This window comes from Phaseolus vulgaris, chromosome 7, assembly GCF_000499845.2.
Source record: "Phaseolus vulgaris cultivar G19833 chromosome 7, P. vulgaris v2.0, whole genome shotgun sequence".
NCBI classification, from domain to species: Eukaryota; Viridiplantae; Streptophyta; class Magnoliopsida; order Fabales; family Fabaceae; genus Phaseolus; species Phaseolus vulgaris.
The window spans coordinates 38,979,344-39,001,278 of NC_023753.2; the positions used below are offsets into that span (position 1 = coordinate 38,979,344).

At 30.8% G+C, this 21,935-nt stretch overlaps 5 protein-coding genes across 5 annotated transcripts; 4 read left to right on the forward strand and 1 right to left on the reverse strand.

Moving 5' to 3' along the window:
* The first annotated feature begins 1,644 nt into the window (after nt 1-1,644).
* Nucleotides 1,645-3,254, forward strand: LOC137830751 (NDR1/HIN1-like protein 1). Its single transcript, XM_068638264.1, has one exon. The coding sequence runs from the start codon at nt 2,009-2,011 to the stop codon at nt 2,636-2,638; it is 630 nt and encodes a 209-aa protein (XP_068494365.1). The 5' UTR covers nt 1,645-2,008; the 3' UTR covers nt 2,639-3,254.
* A 2,566-nt stretch (nt 3,255-5,820) lies between these two features.
* Nucleotides 5,821-7,012, forward strand: LOC137830752 (NDR1/HIN1-like protein 10). The gene has a single exon (XM_068638265.1). It carries the CDS (start codon nt 6,198-6,200, stop codon nt 6,885-6,887), a length of 690 nt encoding a protein of 229 aa, XP_068494366.1. The 5' UTR covers nt 5,821-6,197; the 3' UTR covers nt 6,888-7,012.
* Nucleotides 7,013-7,154: 142 nt separating this feature from the next.
* On the forward strand, nt 7,155-8,243 carry LOC137830753 (NDR1/HIN1-like protein 3). The gene has a single exon (XM_068638266.1). It carries the CDS (start codon nt 7,413-7,415, stop codon nt 8,082-8,084), a length of 672 nt encoding a protein of 223 aa, XP_068494367.1. The 5' UTR covers nt 7,155-7,412; the 3' UTR covers nt 8,085-8,243.
* A 4,732-nt stretch (nt 8,244-12,975) lies between these two features.
* On the forward strand, nt 12,976-14,025 carry LOC137830754 (NDR1/HIN1-like protein 3). The gene has a single exon (XM_068638267.1). The coding sequence runs from the start codon at nt 13,192-13,194 to the stop codon at nt 13,906-13,908; it is 717 nt and encodes a 238-aa protein (XP_068494368.1). The 5' UTR covers nt 12,976-13,191; the 3' UTR covers nt 13,909-14,025.
* A 4,961-nt stretch (nt 14,026-18,986) lies between these two features.
* On the reverse strand, nt 18,987-20,098 carry LOC137830762 (uncharacterized). The gene has a single exon (XM_068638278.1). It carries the CDS (start codon nt 19,888-19,890, stop codon nt 19,384-19,386), a length of 507 nt encoding a protein of 168 aa, XP_068494379.1. The 5' UTR covers nt 19,891-20,098; the 3' UTR covers nt 18,987-19,383.
* Between the last annotated feature and the right edge of the window lie 1,837 nt (nt 20,099-21,935).

Genomic DNA, 21,935 nt, shown 5'->3' on the forward strand with positions numbered 1-21,935 from the left:
AAGGCCCACACTTTCACACATAATCAAAAGACTTCCAAAAGTGTCAATTTTTTTTTTAATTTAGAATCGAAAATAATGATAATTATGACACACCCTTTTTTAATTTAAAATAATACTTTTTAGGATTAAATAACGAGGTGTCACATTAATAAAATATTTTATAATAATATTATACAGTTTTATCTTTAAAAGATGTTTTGATAAGTTAAAAGATGAATGTGTATATAGATTATTGTTGATCTCGATTCTTTAACTATTAAGTGCACCGAAACAATTATAATAAAAGAAAAAATAATTTTTCAAGAAGAAAAAACAAAGAAAAAGAAAGAAAACGAGATGAAATATAAGGAAAAGTGTATTTATTTCAATGAAGAGAAATAACAAGAAAATCAAAGAAAAATCGTTATTTCTAATAATAATTTTTTTATCAGAAATTTTAATAATAATAATAATATATCAATTAAAACAAAGTAATTGTATAATTACCAAACCATATATTTATAATTTTGAAAAAAATATAATTTTCTTTAATATTTTCACTATTTTCTCTTCATATAAGAGTGAAAAAATAAAATACACGGAGATAATGACATTTTGCTGTCACTTTATTTGCCAAAATACCTGTTTTACGCTCAAAATCTTCCTTTAGTGACTTTTCATTTTATACACTCTTCGTCTTCTACATTTTTCCAACAAAAAGACCCTATGAGCCCGTGGTGGGAACACTTGATATTCAAAAAATATAAAATTGTTAACACTTTTATCTATTTACCAACTTTCTCACAACCTTTTTACATTAATTTTCAAATAAAATAATACGCATTAAAGCATGTTATTACGTCTACCTTTCTATGTTGAAAGTGTGAGAGAAAAAATCATTTATTAGGAATAAATATCAAAATCTAAAACCATCTCTAATAATAAAAGTATATTTACTTCTAATTTGTGAGAAAATATAAGGCAAGAAATGTGCTCCACAATTATTGCCCAAAATCCAAATTATTGAATTCATAACCTTACATGGCGAGAAACGATATAAGTGTGCAAAAGAAGCAATTTTCTGGACACAAACTTTTCAAAGCTCAATTGTCACAGGCGACAAAAACAGTAGAAAGACATTGAATATTTTTTTTGGTGTTTATATAAAAGTTACGTTGGTAAGTTTGGAATAACGAATCACTGTGATTAGAGACATGTCACAGCAGAAATTAGATCCTCTCCATATGTGTTACTATCATGCAGAAGTAAAGAAGACGCATGCATAAGAAGATATAGAAAATAACAAAAGTTTAAACTTTTTTTATATTATACACTGGGTTAGTGTTTAAAACATTTTTTATTCTTTATAAATAGATATAGTTTTATTTTATAAAATGATTTTATAAAATTAAGTTAACTTAAAATTTCTTTTTTAATCTAGTATCAAAGTTATTTTAACGAATGTTTGTTGAATTTATGAAATTATCTCTTATTAGACGATTATTATTAGACTACTCACATAATTTATGACTTTGAAGGTGAGAAGTGTGAGGGAGTGTGTTGGAGTGTGTTGGAGATTAGACCGAATAAAACTTATTAAAATTTATGATTTTGTTTTGGGTAAGTAGTGGGACACAGCAAAGTGAGAGTTTCCATTTTGACAGAGAGTTGTAATGAAATCATGAAACTACCAATAAAGCATTAATAATTTTGGTGGATCGAGCTGAACAACCAAAAGCAGCCTCCACCATTCAAATACCATATCCCAACTCTACAACATAGCACGATCTTATCACTATCTCAGAACACAACACTTCACCTTGCAAATAAATCAACACCAAACGCGCCCACACTAACACAAACACCCAAACTCATTTCCAAGAAACCTCCACCACACGGAACCTCACACTCTCACACCCTCATCCACCATCTACAAATTAATATCTTATTCCTCTCTTTCCCTTTCATCCCATACTACACATTCACACACTCTCCCCCTTCAAACCAACAACAACAACAACAAAAGACGATGTCGGAGAAGGAGTGCAAGCACCACGAGGGCAAGAAGAGGAAGATCTTCCGCCAAGTCTTCTGGGGCATAGTGGTGTTCCTCTTCCTTGTCTTGCTCGCTATTCTTCTCATATGGGCCATCCTCAGACCCACCAAACCCACCTTCACTCTCCAAGACGTCACCGTTTACGCCTTCAACGCCACCGTCGCCAACTTCCTCACCTCCAATTTCCAAGTCACGCTTATCTCGCGCAACCCTAACGACAACATCGGAGTCTACTACGACCGCCTCGAAACCTACGTCACTTACCGGAGCCAGCAGGTCACCTACCGCACCGCCATCCCTCCCATCTACCAGGGCCACAAAGACGTCAACGTTTGGTCTCCCTTCGTCTACGGCACCAACATCCCCGTCGCGCCCTTCAACTTCCTCGGCCTCAGCCAGGACCAGACGGAGGGTACCGTCCTCGTCACCGTCAAAGCCGACGGCAAGGTCCGCTGGAAGGTCGGCACCTTCATCTCCGGCCACTACCACCTCTACGTCCGCTGCCCCGCCTTCATCTCCTTCGGCCCCCGCAGCAACGGCATCGCCGTCGGAGAAAACGCCATGAAGTTCCAGATCATCCAACGGTGCTCCGTCAGCGTTTAAACCCACACCACAAAAAGATACCAACGCATTCTCTAACACACTCTTTCAAACACACTTTTCATCGGAAAAACTTCCATACAGTATTACGAATTACGAACACCATTGATGTTGTTCAGAGTTTCACTTTTGATCATATACAATCCGTTTCTAGCGGAAAACAACATCACCAATACTGTAAACAAGTTTTATCCTTTTATTACCAAAAACACTAAATTCAGTGATGTACATCATTTTACATCAATAATTTAGTGACGAACTTTATAAGTAAAATATTTCGTCACTAATTTTAATTTTTTTTTGAAAATATCAGTGTTATTGTCTTTTAACGTGTTCAAGATGTTACCGGTATATATTTCAATCAATGAAGGAATAATGAAAAGTGTGTTAAAAGAATGTATTAGAGTTGTGCTGTCATTGTACTTTTATACGTATGTATGTATTCTACCACTGTTACGTAAAGTCGTGTATGAACTGGTCGTAGATGTTTGTGTTTTACGTTTTGCTATAGAAATGTGAAACAGACGAAAGAGTCTGATATAGCAAAATTAGATGGAGATTAAATGTAATATCGAGGTACGATGGCAATAAAATTTCTTGTTTGAATTTGGCTTACAAATGAGAGTGATGAAGCATGGATTCTGAGTCATTATCCTTTTGAACACTTCTATATACCTTTGTTGCTTATTTTATTGTTTTTTTATACGTGTGTGCATATTCATAAGCCATATTCCATCTCGCTTTCTTTATCTTCACGAATTGGACCACTTTAGTATTATTTGAGTGTCACTTTTATCTCTTTTTCTTGCGGTTAGTGCTTGAATATTCATTTGGGTGGATATATATATATACATGCACCAAGTTTCAGGTTCCTTTTGGTGTATAGTGTATGTTATTTAGGATAGAAAAAGGTTTGTTGTGGGATATTTGGAAGAAAGGTGGTAGCAAAAGGCAATGGGAAAAGTTAATGAGAAAAATTTTGTGTGATGAGAAGAGATTTAAGGGTAAAGATGAATTATTGAAGTGGTTGTGGGTGCTAACTTTTGGAGGAATATTATTGTGTGTCTACATTGATCCACACATGGCATGGTGATGGTGGTGGTCCTTTTCACACACCCTCACCTACTTTAGCTACTAATAATATCATCAAAGAAAGTTTTTCTTCCATTAAATGTGTAAATGACCTGTCCTTTTCTTCCTTCATATTCGTTAACTAATTCAAAGTTAAGATCACAACACTAGGATTTACATTTTCTAAAACCCCTTTTCATTAATACAATATAATTTACTGAAAAAAAATAAATTGAGTAAAAAAAGTAGTCATTTCTAGTGTTTAAATATAGATACATATATGTAATTGTTCTAGTATAGGGTTGTTTATACAGTGCTAGAGATTACAACCAATTCCAAACATTAAAGTGTAATTCTTAACCTAATCTCTTGTGTGATTTAACCAAATTTAACTCGATCTAATTTTAATTTTTAACTTGCCTTGAAAAAAAATAGTTATTACAACAACAAATTATTAATCAAGAGGTTAATAGCTTAATTCACCGACAGAGAAGTCCAATACAGAGAACCTTCTTTTGATTGGTCTAAATCACAATCAGTAACGTGTGAATGTGAATACGACTAAATTCAGCAACCACAGAATATGTATTAATCATAATCATTTGTATGTAATTTCAAAAGCTCGTCTTTTGACATAGCAATGGCAAATTTTGGGTAGAAAATATTATACTTCTTCTCACCAGGAGTTTTATATATATCTAAACAAAAATTAATAATATTTTAACTTTCCAATAAAGCATTAATTTTTTTCTTTCTTATTTGTCCTCAAATTAAGTGCTCACTAACTCAGTTCAAATTAAGTGCTCACTAACTCAGTTCAAATTAATGCACTGGGAAAAGAACGAGACTATTTGAGTATAATTATTTTAAAAGATGGTACATTTACTATTATTCTTAATACACATATATATGATAAAATCTTACATTGCAATTATTATAAATCAGATGATGAAGTAATAGTTTACACATCAGTTAAAGGTTCATTTACATATTATGATATGAACGATGAATATATTATTTTTGGAAAAATTTACTAACATATTCTCGTTTTTTTAATAGATACATTACTTTAATTCAGAAAGATAAAATAATTATTTAAGGTTAAATTAAAAAAACTCAATTTTTTAAAAAACTTAGATGGTTAAAACTGTATTCAATGTAAGAAAGATGAATTAGTTTTTACTGTTTTCAAGATGTCAAAATTGACATTGTTGTGATGTCATCGATTCTGACAAAAGTCAAGCCTCCTTGTATGAATAAATTGTGTTGGAAATGGGTTGGGTAGTTACAACGCCACTCAATTAATTATTATTTTTCTTCCTGCACCCCAGCAATTTCTTGGTACATCTATCCTTCTTTAAAGAAATTTATGGATTACTTATTCTAAAAAATTTCAGAACACGCTTTCTTTGTAAAATATCTAGAATGTGATTTCCAGAATATGAATTCATTCTGAAATGCGATTTTCGTAATAAAGTTTTTTAGAATGAAATTTTCAGAATCCATGAAATACATTTCAGAACAATTTTTTTCTTGAATAGGATTTCTAGAATATATTTTTTTAATATATATAATATTTTTATAAATGAATATTATGGAATAAGTTTTCTAGGACGTTTCACATATTATCTCTCTTCTTCTACTACAAAGTGGTGGTATGATGTAGTAAAAGATGGTATTTTTGTTTTTTCAATCAGAAGTGGGGTAGAGTTAGTAATGATGGGGATGCAGGAAACAAAATCCTTAATTGTCTTGACAAGTACCCTGGGCCTTAGGCCCCAATGCTTCAGGCTTTCTTTCAGTAAATAATAAGATGTACATATGAAAATGATATTTCTTTCTAATAAAATCTTGAGTAAGTTCCTTAGAAATTCATTTTCAGAATTTCAAAAAATGGCTGATCCAAAATATAATAGAATACATGATGTTCGGTCCCTTACAGAAAATATGGGATAATGGAAAGACAATTTACTCCTCTACCATCATAGTTTTTTTTACACCTCCATAATTTTTTTTTAATTCCTTCGATAAAAGGAACAAGATTTTAATTTTTATCATTTCCGAATTTAGCAATGAATTTTTGTTATTGGTTGTTAGATTTGTAGATTTGACATGCCTTATGTATCTTATTGTTAATGAAAAAAAATATATGAAAAAAAAATACATTTAATACGGTAATAATCCGAACCCTACCTTCAAGCCACTTGCCTTCAACTTGGATCCTGATCAACATGTGGTAATGACAAGAATATCACGTTCAGTTTTTTTGGGTCATAATCAATCAATGTCCCTACCCAAACGCGTCTTAGTAAATTTTCAAACTCATTCTGGTTTCGCCCAATTAATTTCACCCTCTTCTTACTTGCACCCACCATCTTCAACCAAGTGAAAAACAAACTTAACACAAAAAAACAACCAAACACACCCTTCGTCTTGTATATACACACACACACAAACGTACTTTTCTATATTTCCAAATTTTCATCACAACATGAGGGATAAGCAACCCCAACTAAACGGTGCGTATTACGGCCCCGCTATTCCTCCAGTCGAGGCGCCACGTCCCCGCCGCCACAGAAATTGCTGCTGCTGCCTCTTCGGCTTCTGCTGGAAGCTTCTCCTCGCAGTCATAATCCTCCTCGTCCTCGGATTCCTCATCTTTTGGGCCGTGCTCCAGCCACGCGCCTTCAGGTTGCAAGTCACCGACGCGACGCTCACGCAGTTCAACTACACCTCCAGCGACAACACGCTCCACTACAACCTCCTCCTCAACTTCACCGCACGAAACCCCAACAAGAAGATGGGCTTCTACTACGAGAGCGTGGAGAGCCACGTGTCGTACGGCGGCGTCAGGTTCGCGTCCGCGGAGGTGTTGACGTTGCGTGACTCGTTCCGGCAACGCACGAAGAGCACGGACCGCATGAGCGGCGTTTTCACGGGGCATTACAAGACGGTGGTGGATCAGGACCAGGTGAAGAAGCGCTTGGAAGAAGATGAGAAAAAGAGGGTTTTTGATTTCGATGTGGAACTCCACTTTAAGCTTAAGTTCATAATTGGCGATTTCAACAGTTCTAGCACCAAGGCCAAGGCAAAGTGTGGGCTTCAGGTCCCTTTGAGTTCCGACGGAAAAACTCCAATGGCGACGGAGTTTGCATCCACCAACTGCCATGTCCATTTCTGAGTGTCCACAGAGGACTCACTTTACTAGATTCCATGCTTCCATTTACTTTTTTCTTAACATGTCTTTCTTTTTTCTACTCAACCATGGTTGATTTCAATGATATGCAATGAATATATTTGCTAATATTTTGTGCTGTTTTTACTTTTTCACACATCAAATCTTAAGAATGAATATGGTATTTTTTATATTTTAAAATAATTCTTTTAGTTTTTTTAATAAATAAATTAAGAGAATTGACAGATATGTTGGTTAACCTATTTAACTGTTTAATATTTTAATCCACAACATTGTGTATTTATCCACTCCCAATGATATGCAGTAAGGCCACCTGCACCACATGTTCCAACTAAACGTAAGTCAAACATTACATGATTATACTATTCAACGTATTGAAGTCAGAAGCGCGTTTGTTTTCACGAATCCTTCAACATCTTCTTATCCAATCCATAACTATACATACATCTCTTCTACCGCCACCAAAACGCACTTCACTTCACCATCTTTGCTCATTCAAACTCCTCCGATATGGCTGACGCACACCCGCCACCTAACACCGCCGCACCAAATGACGCCGCTTCCGTTCCCTCGAAAGAGCGTCTCCGCACAAGATGCTGCTACTGTCTCTCCAAAACCTTATGGATCATTCTAGTCATCATTATCGTCCTCGCCGTGCTCGTGATTTTGGTTTTATACATCATCGTCACACCCACCTCCTTCAGATTCCACGTCACCGACGCCAGGCTCACGCTGTTCGATTACGCTGCCAACTCCACCCTTCGCTACAACCTCGTCCTCAACATCACAGCAAGCAACCCCAACAAGAAGCTCAAGATCTACTACGACGTCGTTCAGGCCAACGCCTTCTACGGCGGCGTTAGGTTTTCCACCACCGACGTCAACATGCCCTGGAACTCCTACCTTCAGGATAAGAAGAGCAGCAACCTTTTCAGCGCGGTTTTCTCTGGAGAACATGTGATGGCGTTGGATCGAAAGCAGGTTAGCGAGTTCCATGAAGATGAGAAAGATGGGGTTTTCCCTATAGATGTTAAGATTCGTTTCACTATTCGGTTTAGGCTTGGAGATTATCAGTTGGGGCATTCCCATCCCAGAGGTATATGTGAACTCAAAGTTCCTTTTACTTCTGATGGGGAAAAGGTGGCTCCGTTTAACCCCACAAAGTGCCAAATTGACTTCTGAATTATGTACCAGAGAGACTCACACACGCATTTGTATGGTTTTTTACCATGGGTTATATTTTTTGGTTTTTACTAAAATGCAATCTGTTTAAAAAAAATTACAAATTTAGGCAAGTCGTGTTAATTCGGCACAACTTCATATGCAGAAATCGTTTTTGCACGACTTTTATCCCGTCATACTGAAGTCGTGTCTAATTGGCACAACTTCTGCCCCGTCATATTGAAGTCGTGCCAAGTTGGCACGACTTCTGCCACGTCATATATTTTTTTTAATTTATTGTTTATATATTGGATAGTAAGTTATGTAATGTTAAAAATTAATTTGATATATAATTTTCTAAGAGTGTTAGTTTTAAGAAACAAAAAATTGGATAATCGTGTATGGATCATGTTTGACGGTAATGTAATACAATAACTTGATTATTTGATTAATTAAAAAATGAAGAAAATTGTTATTGAATTTGGAAATAAATAGATAAATGAAAAATTATTATATTTGGAAAATAAATAGAGAATTATTGTTGTAAATTTGCAAAATAAATAGCTTGAGAAGTAATGATTTTTCAAAACACGTAATGATGATAATAAATTAATTTTTAACATTACATAACTTATTACCCAATATATAAACAATAAAATTAAAAATTATGACGTGACAGAAGTCGTGCCAAGTTGGCACGACTTGAGTATAATAGGGCAGAAGTCGTACCAAGTTGACACGACTTTAGTATGACATGGCAGAAGTCGTGCCTAATTTGGACGACTTCTGCATATGAAGTCGTCCCAATTAGGCACGACTTGCCTAAATTTGTAATTTTTTTTAAACGAACCCCATTTTAGTAAAAAAAAAACTCATCATGGTAAAAAAAACCCATTTGTATAGTGATAAATTATATAAATTTATAATATTTTTATAACTTGTCATTACGAGGAACAAAATTAATAGGTTGGATAAATTTTAATTAAAAGTATAAAATAAATTTATGAATTTTTAGCTTCTTAATATCGTCTTTGTTCTCATGAATTCGTATTAGAATTGGATTGAAAACATTAAAAAAAAAGTTGTTTAAATTTTACATTTCAATGAAGTGTTTGAAACGTGTTCGAGATTCATGCATATCAATGTCAAATTAAAGAGGTGTGTTCGATATTCATTTATTATTACAATGTTTATTTCTTCTGAAATTTTTTAATTAAGAATGAATACGAGATGTTATCTTGTATAGTGTTTTGGTATTCGTTTTGAATAGTTGACTAACTGGGGATCAGTTTCATTATAATTAATGGTGTTTAATATAATTATAAATACATTTTTTTATACTTCAAGCAATAGGTTCTACAAGCATTATTTTTTGTGATTTCGTGACTCATTAAAATTGTGTTGATTACTTCACATTTTTCAACTAGATTTGTTTTGAAGATAGCTTTACAATGTTTGATTTTTTTGAAAGAATTTGAAATGTTAAGACTGTGAAAGAAGTGAACTTGAATATTGCAAATAAAAGGGGAAATAAATAAATAAATATAAAAGGGAATTTTGAAAGAGATTATATTAAATTGATGGTGGGTGGGATAACATATATGTGAAAAAAAATTGGATGGAATAACTATTATTAAAGAAAGATCAATAATTTTCATGCATTATTATTATTCTTACATTAAATCTCGAAAAGTATTGAATTTATAAGGTTTAGAAGGAGTATCTAATTTCTTATTATTATTTTAACTAAAGAATCACTATTTTATTACCCTCATATATAAAATCTTGAAGCTTGTCTCAATCATCGAATTCACAAGATAACATAGAATAACTTTTAAAGGAATTAGCAATATATTTTCTAACGTGTTCATTTTATGCGTAGTTTTCTATTAGCCAATTGTTTTTTAAAATTACAAAAATCAAAATAGAGGTAGATGGATATGGGCTTTAATGTGGTCAGGTAAACAGATGGCCCATCTCCTAGTGGGTGATTGCTATTCTCACAGTCCTTTTATCCATTTCTGCACCCCCCTTGTTTTATTTTAACAAAAGTAATCTTGATGGAAACACATTTTTGTGTGTCTATAAATACATAATAAAAAAAACTAGTTTTGTCTTCTATGAAAATATAACACAACGAAACTTCTTATCAATTGTATGAAAAATTTAGGGTAATGTACAACTTTATTTCTATAACTATTAATTCTAAAATTTCGATTTTGTCCTCTATTTTAATTTATTTTTTATTTTTTGTGACATATGCCACAAAGACCTCCTAATTATGATCAACATTTTAATAATACAATTATTTAGAATTACACAATAAAAGGTCTATAAATCATTATTAACAATTTTGTTGTAGAAAAATCTTTGCTGCAGAGAATCTGTGTTCAATATTTTCAAGCAACTAATCTTTGTTTATAAAATGACGTGTATTTCACGTAATAACTAGTTTTTAATTTAACTTTAACAAATGTAAATAAATTAAATTAAGGGGAAAATATTTTTTTTAATGTTGCATATAATTAATTTCAAAGTGGTCAAGATTTCACGTAAAAAATGTATTCAGGGATAGAATTACTTTTTTGTAAATGTAATTAAAATTGAGATTTGTAAATTTAGAATCCTTGCATATAAGGACACTTTAATACAGAAAGAAAATCTTATTTTTTATTTTTTTAAAACAATTAATAATGATAGTTTAGAAAACAGGAAAACAAGTGTGAATAACAACAAAGTCGCCTATTAAAAAAAAAAGACGACATGCGTAGCTAAATTATCTATCTAGTACCATTTACACTTTTATTTCTCCAATTAATACTCTTTTGTTTTTATTTTATTATCTAGCACCTTTTTGTTTTTATTTCTCTATCTAACACTCTTTTATTTTTTATTTTCCTATCTAGCACTATTTCAAAAATAAATAAATAAATAATAAATTATTATTTTTTTATAATTTTAATTTTAAATGCATTAAAAAATAAATATTTTTAATGTTTGAAATAATTAAAAATATAATTAATGAATAAAGAAATGAGTTTTTACAAAATAAAAAAAAAGGTAATAAATTTAAAATGTTTAGTTTATTTTTTTTTTAAGAATGAAGAAAATGAAAAATTAAACTCTACAACAACATAAAAGTTGAATCTATAAACATAATAAATTAATATTTCTTTTTATTATTATTGATGATGTAATCATATTAATTTCAAGTAAAAAATATAGGACATAATTATAAAAAAACTAAGTTGAATAAGGACTGATATGGACATAAGAGAATAACATAATCGAACAAAAAAATATTCATATTGTCAAGCACCAAGACACACATAAAAAATTTGTCCCAACATGACTGGATTGTGCACTTCTCGTTATTAATTGAGTTTAATTTCACACAAATTATTTAATGTATCATTGAAGAAAATATTAAATGAATGATCGTCTTTCATTTTTTTTTTATGATCAACCTATACTTATTTAGTATCGCCTTATGTCTCTTATTTTTATCTCTTTGAATTTTTTTTTATATCTTTTATCTTTATCTTATTTTGTTTTGCCTTTATTTTATATCTTTTATGTTTTTAGTTATTATTATCTTTTTCTGCCATTCTTTATTTATTTCTATTTTTTGTTTTTATTTTATTTTTGTTGTTTTTATTTTCTAGACTTATTTATTTTTACATTTTTTTCTTCTCATTTTTCAGCATTAAATGTAACATTTGCATTAGTTTTTTTTAGGATGTTGCATTTAGGGTAGACACTTCAATATTATTTGTGTGTCCACTATTAATTAATACTAATTGACTTTGGTCTTTTTATAATTATGTCCTATATTTTTTACTTAAAATTAACATGATTGCATCATCAATAATAATAAAAATAAATAGTAATTTATGTTTATAGATTCAACTTTTATGTTGTTGTAGGGTTTAATTTTTTATTTTCTCCATTCTTAAAAAAAATAGTTTTAAACTAAACATTTTAAATTTATTACTTTTTATTTTTATTTTGTAAAAACTCATTTCTTTATTCATAATTATATTTCTAACTATTTTAAACATTAAAAATATTTATCTTTTAATGTATTCAAAATTAAAATTATAAAAAAAGATTTATTATTATTTTATTTATTTTTTAAATTTTGTTAGATAGGAAAATAAAAAATAAAAGGATGCTAGATTGGAAAATAAAAATAAAATAGTGCTAGATAGAGAAATAAAAACAAAAGAATGGAAGATAAAGAAATAAAAATATAAATGGTTTTAAATAGGAAATTTAGGTACGTGTGTATATATTAAAATTAAAGACTGTATAAAAATTGAAATAATCTTTATAATTTTTTTCACGCGGTTACTTCATTTTTTAAAACCACTTTCCTTGAAAAAAGAGCATGTCATTTAAATACATATTTATTGTATTTTCAAACAATTTTCTATTGAGTCTATAATATAAGAATTCACTACAATTAGTTATACATATTTTAGAAATTTATTTTTTTGAATTGATATATATAACTTTGGTATATTTAAAATTTTGTATAACTAATGCAAATTCATTAATTTTAAAATTAAATATTATCAATAGTTTACTTATGGGAACTCTAAAATCATGCTATTTTGGAAGCAAGTTGACTTGCCTCCAAAAGTTCATTCTTTCACCTAACATGATTGTGATAGAAGAAGGAAAAGAAAGTGGAGTTAACAAAATAATATCAAAAGACAAAATTTATTTCAAAAGAATAATTAACCAATTAAGAAATAAATTGGGATCTGTAACATAGAAACAAAACATTGAATGTAAAATTACACAATTTTATAAAAAATTATTTATATTAATTGTTTTCATTCTTGCTTAATTTTCCTAAAGTGGTTAGTTACTGTTGAAGTTGGTCTAAACTTCAGCGTCACGATCGAAGTCACTAACGAAGTCACGCGCTTCAAGCTCTTCACACGCTCTCACTCATAACACCTTATCAAAGAGAAACTTCCCTTCACAAAACCACGCGCTTTCTCTCTCTTCACTCCAATTTTTTTTTTTATATATATAATTATCTTCAATTTTATCTTCCCAAATTAGTCTACCAACGTTCCAAAAATTCAAATCGCTTCACTTCTCTCTGCGCTTCTCAATGTCGCAACTGAACGGCGCCTACTACGGCCCCTCGATTCCGCCGGCGCCGAAATCCTACCGCCGCCCGTCCCGCGGCGGAGGTGGGTGCGGGTGCCTGAGCTGCTGCTGCGGGTGCATCTTCAACTGCATCATCAGCCTCATCTGCAAGATCCTCACCACCGTGCTCATCATCGCCGCCGTACTCGCGTTTCTCTTCTGGCTCGTCGTGCGCCCCAACATCCTCAAATTCCATGTCAGCGACGCCTCACTCACGCGCTTCGCGTTCTCCAATAACACGCTCCACTACAACCTCGCCCTCAACGTCTCCATCCGCAACCCCAACCGCAGAGTCGGCGTCTACTACGACCAAATCGAAGCGCTCGCTCTGTACGAGGATGTGCGATTCGCCTCGCAGACCCTGGGGCCTTTCTTCCAGCACACCAAAAACACCACATTCATCAGCCCCCTCTTCGAGGGCCAGCGCGTGACGCCACTCACCGCCGACCAGACCTCCCAGTTCGACAAGGAGAACAGCGCCAGAGTTTTCTCCATCGACGTGAAGCTCTTCATGACGGTTCGGTTCAAATTCCTCCTCTTCAAAAGCCACACTGTGAGACCCAAGATTCGGTGTGAGATGAACGTGCCGCTGAAATCGCGTAACGCAACAACCTCCCTGGACGCTGCGTTTAAGGCCACGGAATGCGATTGGGATTACAAACGGTGGTGGATCCGTTGAATTTCATTTTATTCCGTTCGATTTTTCTTGCTTCTTCATCTTGGTTTTCGGTGATGTATATTTTCTTGATCACATTTATTCCCAAATTGAATCCTACCAGATCCATTTCTTATCAAATTTTTTTTATATTCTTCATAAACGCCTCAATTTCACACTATAAATTTTTAGGCTTATTATTTTAGTCTTCAAAATAGGATAAATCTTTGTTTTACAAATCTTAAGAATGAGAAATTTTCCTTACGGTATCATAGTATATTTTGGCACTTCTCAGATTATTTTCCCCGAAATTCTCATATCGATAGTGTTTACTATTCACAGCGTTTATTTTAGAGAAAAGATATTTTCACACCCTACCTTTTTTACAACCCTAAATAAGAATAAGATATTAAATTAAATTACAAAATCTAAATTTAATAATAAACTGTAAGATAGTAGTATAAATTTATTTGGTTATAAAAAAAGGTGTTATTTGTCATTTTTACTGTTTAGGTAAGGAAATCATATAATTTTATATAATAAATATTAATTATATATGTTGTTTCCGTAAATACTTATAACAATGTATTAATATGATATTATGTTATTTATAGTTTTTCTTTGTGTATGAACAAATATCTCTGTTATAAACAATACAAATATTAATATTGTGTTTACCAATTATGTATATGCATCAATATTCTACTCATTTTTTTATTATATGCTTACTCAATATTTTATTCATTATTTTTGTGATATATTTACTAATTTTTTTTTTCATTTTCATATCGAACTTGATAGACAATTTCTCATCTTATTTTTCATTTTGTGAAGGAGGATGTATGGTATGGATCAATCACAACCATATTTGTTAAAACAAATATTACATTGTAAATAAAATGTAGTAAATAAAAAAAACATAAAAGTATTAAATTATAAATAATATATAAGTGATTGTTTGCCATTGTAAAAAAATTTAAATGTTTTTCCATAATATTATGATATTCATCAGGTGTGATATTGACATCGTCAATTTAATCATCGACATTCAATGTTGACATATATTAAGAAAAAAAAATATATTAATATTAAGTCATTCTCATAAATATATTGTATGATTTTTTCTTAAAAAAACTACTAATATTTTTTTTTTGTTAGTGTGACAAATGACATAAAACAATTGCTTACTCGTATCAATTAAAGAATGTAAATCAATAATAAAAAAAACAAAAATCATTGTTTATTGCAAAAAAAATAGAAAAAAAATTATGAAGAACCATAAGTAAAATGTACAAACTTACGAGGGATAAAATGTTTCCTAGTAAAAAAAAAACTTTAAATTAAAGGGAAAATCTAACTACTCCAAACTTCAATCATAAAAACCATGAAAATAATAACAAAAAGTATGTTTCATCCAACACAATGAAATAAAGGGAATCACTAATTGAAAACAAATCATGGAAGCAAAATGTAACATATATATTTGCTAATGAAGCTAAGTACAATTTTTTTTAAACAATTTTCAATGTCAATTAAGTATTTCTCTAATGGAAAGTTACTTCAAGCAACTACTACTTTATTCAAACACTTAAACACTTGAATAGCCATTTTCTATAAACACTTAAACACTTGAATAGCCATCTTCTATAAACACTTAATTTGTAAGATTCTTTAATTCAACTTACTTATTTTCTTTTTAATATTTTGAAGGATCATAGAGCTTGATAACTATTAAGATATAATATGTTTTGTCTCAACCCATAGTTAGCACATAATCCGAATATATATAAAAAAAATAGTTGAAAAAGTGTAAAAATAATAATATAGCATACAATCAAAATGAGAAATGACTACGTGTCAACTACTTTTTTTAGTGATTTGTTTCGTCTTATCGTAACCCCAATCAAGCAATTGAATATGCAAAATTGATTTTAGTTTTTTATATATTTGTTTGTTCCTTTCTTTTTATTTTCTAGTATATATTATTCTTGTTTACTTTGATGTTGTGAAGAATTATATTGTTGAATAATTATAATAGTGTTTATAAAAAATTAGATGAGTGTAAGATGCATATTTTAAACATTTTTACGCATTTCTAAAATTCAACATGAAAAATTTTCCTAGATTTGTGGTCTAAGTTGTGATTTTTTTTTTATGGGCAATAACAAATATATAAATGTGAACCAGTTTAGGGGTGAATCAATCCTTATACAATAAATACATAATCCAACGTCACCTTAAAAACTTAAAAAACATCAAATAACCAAACGCATACATTCCAAAGGTTCCAAACACCAACTGGAAAAGGAAATCGAAGTAGTGCGAGATTTTGCATAAATCCAAGACCAAACCTTTGCTTGCATCAGGGTACAAACTTCAGACGCGTCAGTCACACCCATGTTGAAAATAATAGAATTTCTGTGATTTCATATTTTTCCACGACCCGACCAAGTTGTAAACATAAACAAAGTATCTTTATCCATACAATATTATTATTATTATTATTATTATTATTATATAAAATGAAATGAAAGGGTAAAAAAAGGTTAGGGGAAGAGAAGAAATTCAATTGAATGCGCTAAGAAGAAGATAAAGAGCTAAAATATATAGGTGTTGATCCCTTAACACTGCAATAAAAAAGACAGAGACACCTTACCATATGATGAGACTTTTGTTGCAATATGAAACACTTGTCAAATTTGTGAGAGACAAAAATAATAGAAGAATCAATTGAAATGAAAGTGAGAAAGGAAATGGAAATGAAAATGGAGAAGAAACCTAACCTTGAAACATATAAAGTTTTGTCTGAACCTACGTGATGTTGATGAGAGATGCAATGAGAGTGAAAGAGGTTATAAGAGAGTACTTAATACGTTAAGTGGGGGAAGGTAGGAGTCTCTTTAGAAAAATTTGGAAAGTGAAGGTTATTCCATCAACACAATTAATAGCATGACGAGATATACTTTGGAGTGTGTCAACAAAATACAACTTTTATAGAAAGGGAATAGAGTTAGATGACACCCTGTGTCATGTGATGTGTGGAGAGGGAGAGAAAATTATTTCTCCGGATTATTCAGATAGTTTGGAATACATGTTATAAGTGATTGAATGAGCTAACAATCCAACATCATGATTTAAAGTTTCATTTTCAACCGTTTAAGTCTATTAGGATATCAAAACATGCTAAATCAGTGTGGGGTTGTGTGGATTGTTGTTTTAAGTTAAACTTGGAGATAAATGAATAATGTAATGTTTAAGAATGTCACATTATATCTTATGGAAATCTTGATTCTTGTTCAATTAAAGACATGATTTTGGATAACTAGTAAAGAAAGATTAATTGACTTTAATTATTTCAAATGTTGCATTGACCCGTGTTCTAAACAATAGTATTGGCGATCTCTCAAATCTAGAACATGTAGTTGAGCTCGGTTAAACTTTGAAGAGAATCCACCTGCAGAAGATACTCTGACGCTCAAGTCAGTAAGAACATAAAATATAATGAGTATAATGTAAAATATGAGTTGAAAGTACCCATTTGATGTTGTGTATTAGATAATCTTTTGTGTAGTGTGAAATCTTGTATATATAGATTGAGTTGTAACCTCTTAATCTTTAGTCATGATTCTGTCTTAAAGTGAATGATTAAGACTAATTGATTGAGATCCCTTAACTAGTGTTCTCTCATAACGTTAGATACACAAATCAATAAACGACTCATAAATGACCAAATATCAGATCAGACCCATGACCTTACAACTTTTTTGAGCTGTGTGATTACAATAACATGTTTAGTCTAAGTTGTATGTAAACTCTAATTTGATGCTTAGTTACAAGGGTTAGATTCGTGCTTGTTGTTTGTGAAATGCAGGTAAGCTTGATGTTTTAGTTTTCCTACATAAAATATGGGTTAGCTTTCATACATAAAAATATGAATATGTAGGTAAAATGATACAAATGTTAGTTTTAGTTTTTAAATAAAAGGGAGAGTACAGATGAAAATGCATTCTGAAATTGGTATTTTATAATACATTTTTATTTGAATTTTCAGAAACTTTTTTTTTGGATTTCAGATTTTTTTGTCAAAATTTTCAGATTTTGTTTTCTAATTCTATTTTAGAATTTTATTTCTAAAAAAAATCTATTCCAATTTTTTTAAATGTATTTCTTAATTCTGGATTTAAAATTGTGGAATGAAAAACAATTTTACAAAATCGAAAATTGATTAGTTGATGGTAAAAATAATCGGCAACAGGGCCTAAATATAAAAGGGAGAGTGTAAGATATAATTACCCAGTACAAATAAATGTTTCCGAGTCCAAAAAAATGAGTAAGGGGCCCACTAATATAAGAAACCGATTCTTTTAATGAAATAAAAGAAAACGTTTGTAAGTAAAAACAAAAACAAAAACCAAAAGAAGAAAAGGAAAAGCGTACAATGATGCTTTTAAGAAAGTGCAATGAAGTGAAGAGAGAGAAAGAGAAAGCAAGAACCTCACTCTTTAACTCAAAACAGAAGGATATTTAAATATTAAAGAAATGTTGCCATTTTTAATTTCTAACAAAACATTAAAAACTTTATTCTAATTTTATTTTTTTTAAACCTTATTACACGAAAATACTAAATAACTTTTTAATAACAAAATTAAGAGAAAGTTCAAAGTCAACCATAAAAAGAGTAGTTGTTTTTCATTAATTTGTCTGAAGAAACCGTGAATTAACATTATTAATATGAAATAGGAAGAATAGTTTCCAGTATTAATAAATGCAATTTTAAATATATATTTCTTTATTTAGTTTAAGGTAAAGAAATCATATTAAGCAACTTTAAGAACTTTTAAGATAAAACTACGTTAATTTTATTATTAACTTTATTTTTTAAAACAAGAACATATACACAAGATTTCTTTCACTAGAACAATTGTAATCCTTTCATGATATCCTCCTACTTCTTTTATTATTTTGAAGTACATAAACACTAAACATTTATTATTTATTTTGAAGGCATTGAATACATTATTTTTCATTTAATATAATTTTATAGAGCATTAATCATGACACTAACTTATTATAGCTAAAAGAACGTAAAAAAAAATGAAGTACATAAACGGCTAAGGTAGCATTTAATTTACAAAGAAATTAATTTAGTTGTAAGTTTGAAGATGTAGGGTTTTTTCCTTGCTATGGTAATAGTCCCCTACGAATTTTGTATAGAAACAATGAATGCTATTAAAATGAGTGACCCCCAAATTCAAGCACACTTCACTAGTAGTAGTATAGTAGCAGTAATAAGCACTTTTCCTATTTTACACAAACTTTCCCTTTCTTCTCCAATGTGGGATTCATCATTCAATAAGTCTAATCTAAATCTTAATCTTAATCTAAATCTTAATCTAAATTTAACGCAATCTAAGCATTCTAAATTACAATGTTAATACCTTTTCATAGGTGGTGGTGTTTAACCATAACAACTGAGAGTGTGTCAGAGTCTGAAACGACTCATCCATTGCCGTCGTTTTCATCTTTACGATACTCCTCGTGACTGGGCGAAGCGTTGGGCGTGTAGTACGGAGGTGAAGCACACGGCGTCGAAAACGGCGTCGTTTCGTTCAACAACTCTTCAACCGCGATGGCGACGGCGACCTCGTCCACCGCCACGCGCTCACTCACCCACCTTTTTTTGTTACACTCCACGGACGAACCGTTACCGTTATCGGACTCGACCTCTTCTCTGTCTTCCTCCTTGATGGTGAAGAGCACCCTGGAAGGACCGTTAAGACAGTGCCACTTCATCACGTGCTGTTCCAGCTCCAGGTCCACGTCATCCTCGCTCGGAGAAGACGAGGTAGAACAGTGGTGCGAAGGCTCCTGCGGCTCCACGCGCACGCGTGGACGGAGCCTCTCACGCCGTTGCCACAGCACGTAGACGATCTCCGCGGCCAGGGCCACCAGAGTAACGGCCGTTACCGCCATTATCGCTGTTCCGAGCTTGCTGAGACCCATCATGGTGAGAGAGAAAAAAAGCAGGAGAAGGTGGTTTTTTGCGGTGGGTGGTTGCTCTGTTTGGTTGCAAAAGCCAAAAGGGTGTAATTGGAAATGAAGGTTTTAGGCGAAAAACTGATCGAAAAAAGAAAAAGAAAAGAGAAAGCAAGGTTAGATAGATAGATGGTCTCTGTGTTGGGTTTGCAGGTTAGGTTTAAAGGTGGCAGATGGATAGTTGGACAGAAAACGATGTGTTTTCCTAGGAAATCTGCTCTTAATTATTGTACTCTCACTTTTATTCTTTTTTTATATAAAAAAATAAATTTAATGTACTTAAAAAAAGATATTGAATTTTTTTAACAAAATCTTATATTTAAAACTTTTAATAGAAAAATAATATAAATTTTAGGATGACCCTTAAATTCATATGTCGTTGCAATTTAGGTTTTTTGAATGATGAATTTAGCATACTTTTATGATACTCTCTCATGGTTAACATTTATTAAAAATAAAAAGTTATGCAATAATGTACGTTTTTATGATTCTATACTTCTGAAAATTTTCAATAAAAAAAATTAAAAAAATTACAGTATTACTAGCTCTTATGCGGATGATAAATAAGTGTTCTCATTAATATATTTCTCAATATATGAAAGATGATGTAAAAGAAAGGTAACAGTTAGTAATGCAAATAAGTCTAAGTTGCTTACGTAAAACACCGTGGAAGTAATGATAATACATCAAAACTATTCAAGTGCGTATTCACATTAAATCTTTTTATTTGAGTTATAAATAATTGTATGAAAGACTAAGATTAGGATAAATCATGAATGAGAACTTTTAATTTGTCAAAAATAAATATTTGCATGAAAAATATTTTGAAAAAAAACTCCTCCTAAGATTTATTTAATGCTTTCAAATATTTGAAATTTTTCTAAAAAAGTTGGCAATCTCACACCTAGAAAATTCAATATAGTCAAGAATGTGTCTATTTTTTAATTTACGTGTAATATGTCATTTTTTATACTATATTATCTGATATATATATATATATATATATATTAAAAGTATTTTCTATCCATTTTGTATTGGATCTTGATATTTGATCTAATTCGACAATAAAAACTAATATTTATAACTTTTTGATGTGTGAATATCCACAAACGATCTATTATTACGCAACATCGAATTAGGTCTATGATATTACAGTCTCATTCACTCAAACATAAACCAATAAAAAATTAAATGACGCTATAGTAATATATTCTTTAATCAAAATTAAGATTTGATTTTAGTAAGTTAGTATTTTGTTGAGAAGAAAGGGATATAATATTTTGTGTTTTGTGTGAAAGTGATAAAAAAAACTGAAGTTGGTGATGATGATAATGACCCATAACAGCATCTCAAAGTTCCGCTTTTGGAACATGCCCACTGTTGAATCCTGCTCACCAATTATTCTATGCCTACACATGTTTGAGAAACTTACATCTCAAAGTTCACTATTTTTCATAACTATGCTTTCTCTTTAATCATCAACTCTTCCACACTTATACAATACTTCTACAATTTTAAATTCATGTCTGAATAAACATTTTTTATAAAAATAATATATGAGAAGATATAGTTCCAGAAGTACATCCAATATATTATACATTAAATAACTAAGAATGAATAAATTTATATTAAGGTTTTACGTGTAACAAAATTAACTTTAGGATTTCTCGCATTTTTTTTTACAGAAATGTATGTGCGGAGAAAAATGTTATGAAAGGATATATAAATGAATAATATATAGAATATATAAATATCACCTTCTAAAATGTTAAATCCAACCACATAACATAACAAGAATATTTAAAAAAAAATGTTGAAAGGAGAAGGATACTCAAAAAAGGCAATTGAATGAATTTTGAACCTGGTACTCAATCAGTTTTAGAAATTTCAATTGCTCTTCATTTTTGGAATTAGAAATCTGGAATTAAAAAATATATTCTAGAAAAGAAATTCAAAAATCAAAAGTTTGAAAAAATGTTGTGAAAATCTAAATTCAAAAATATATTCCAAAAATT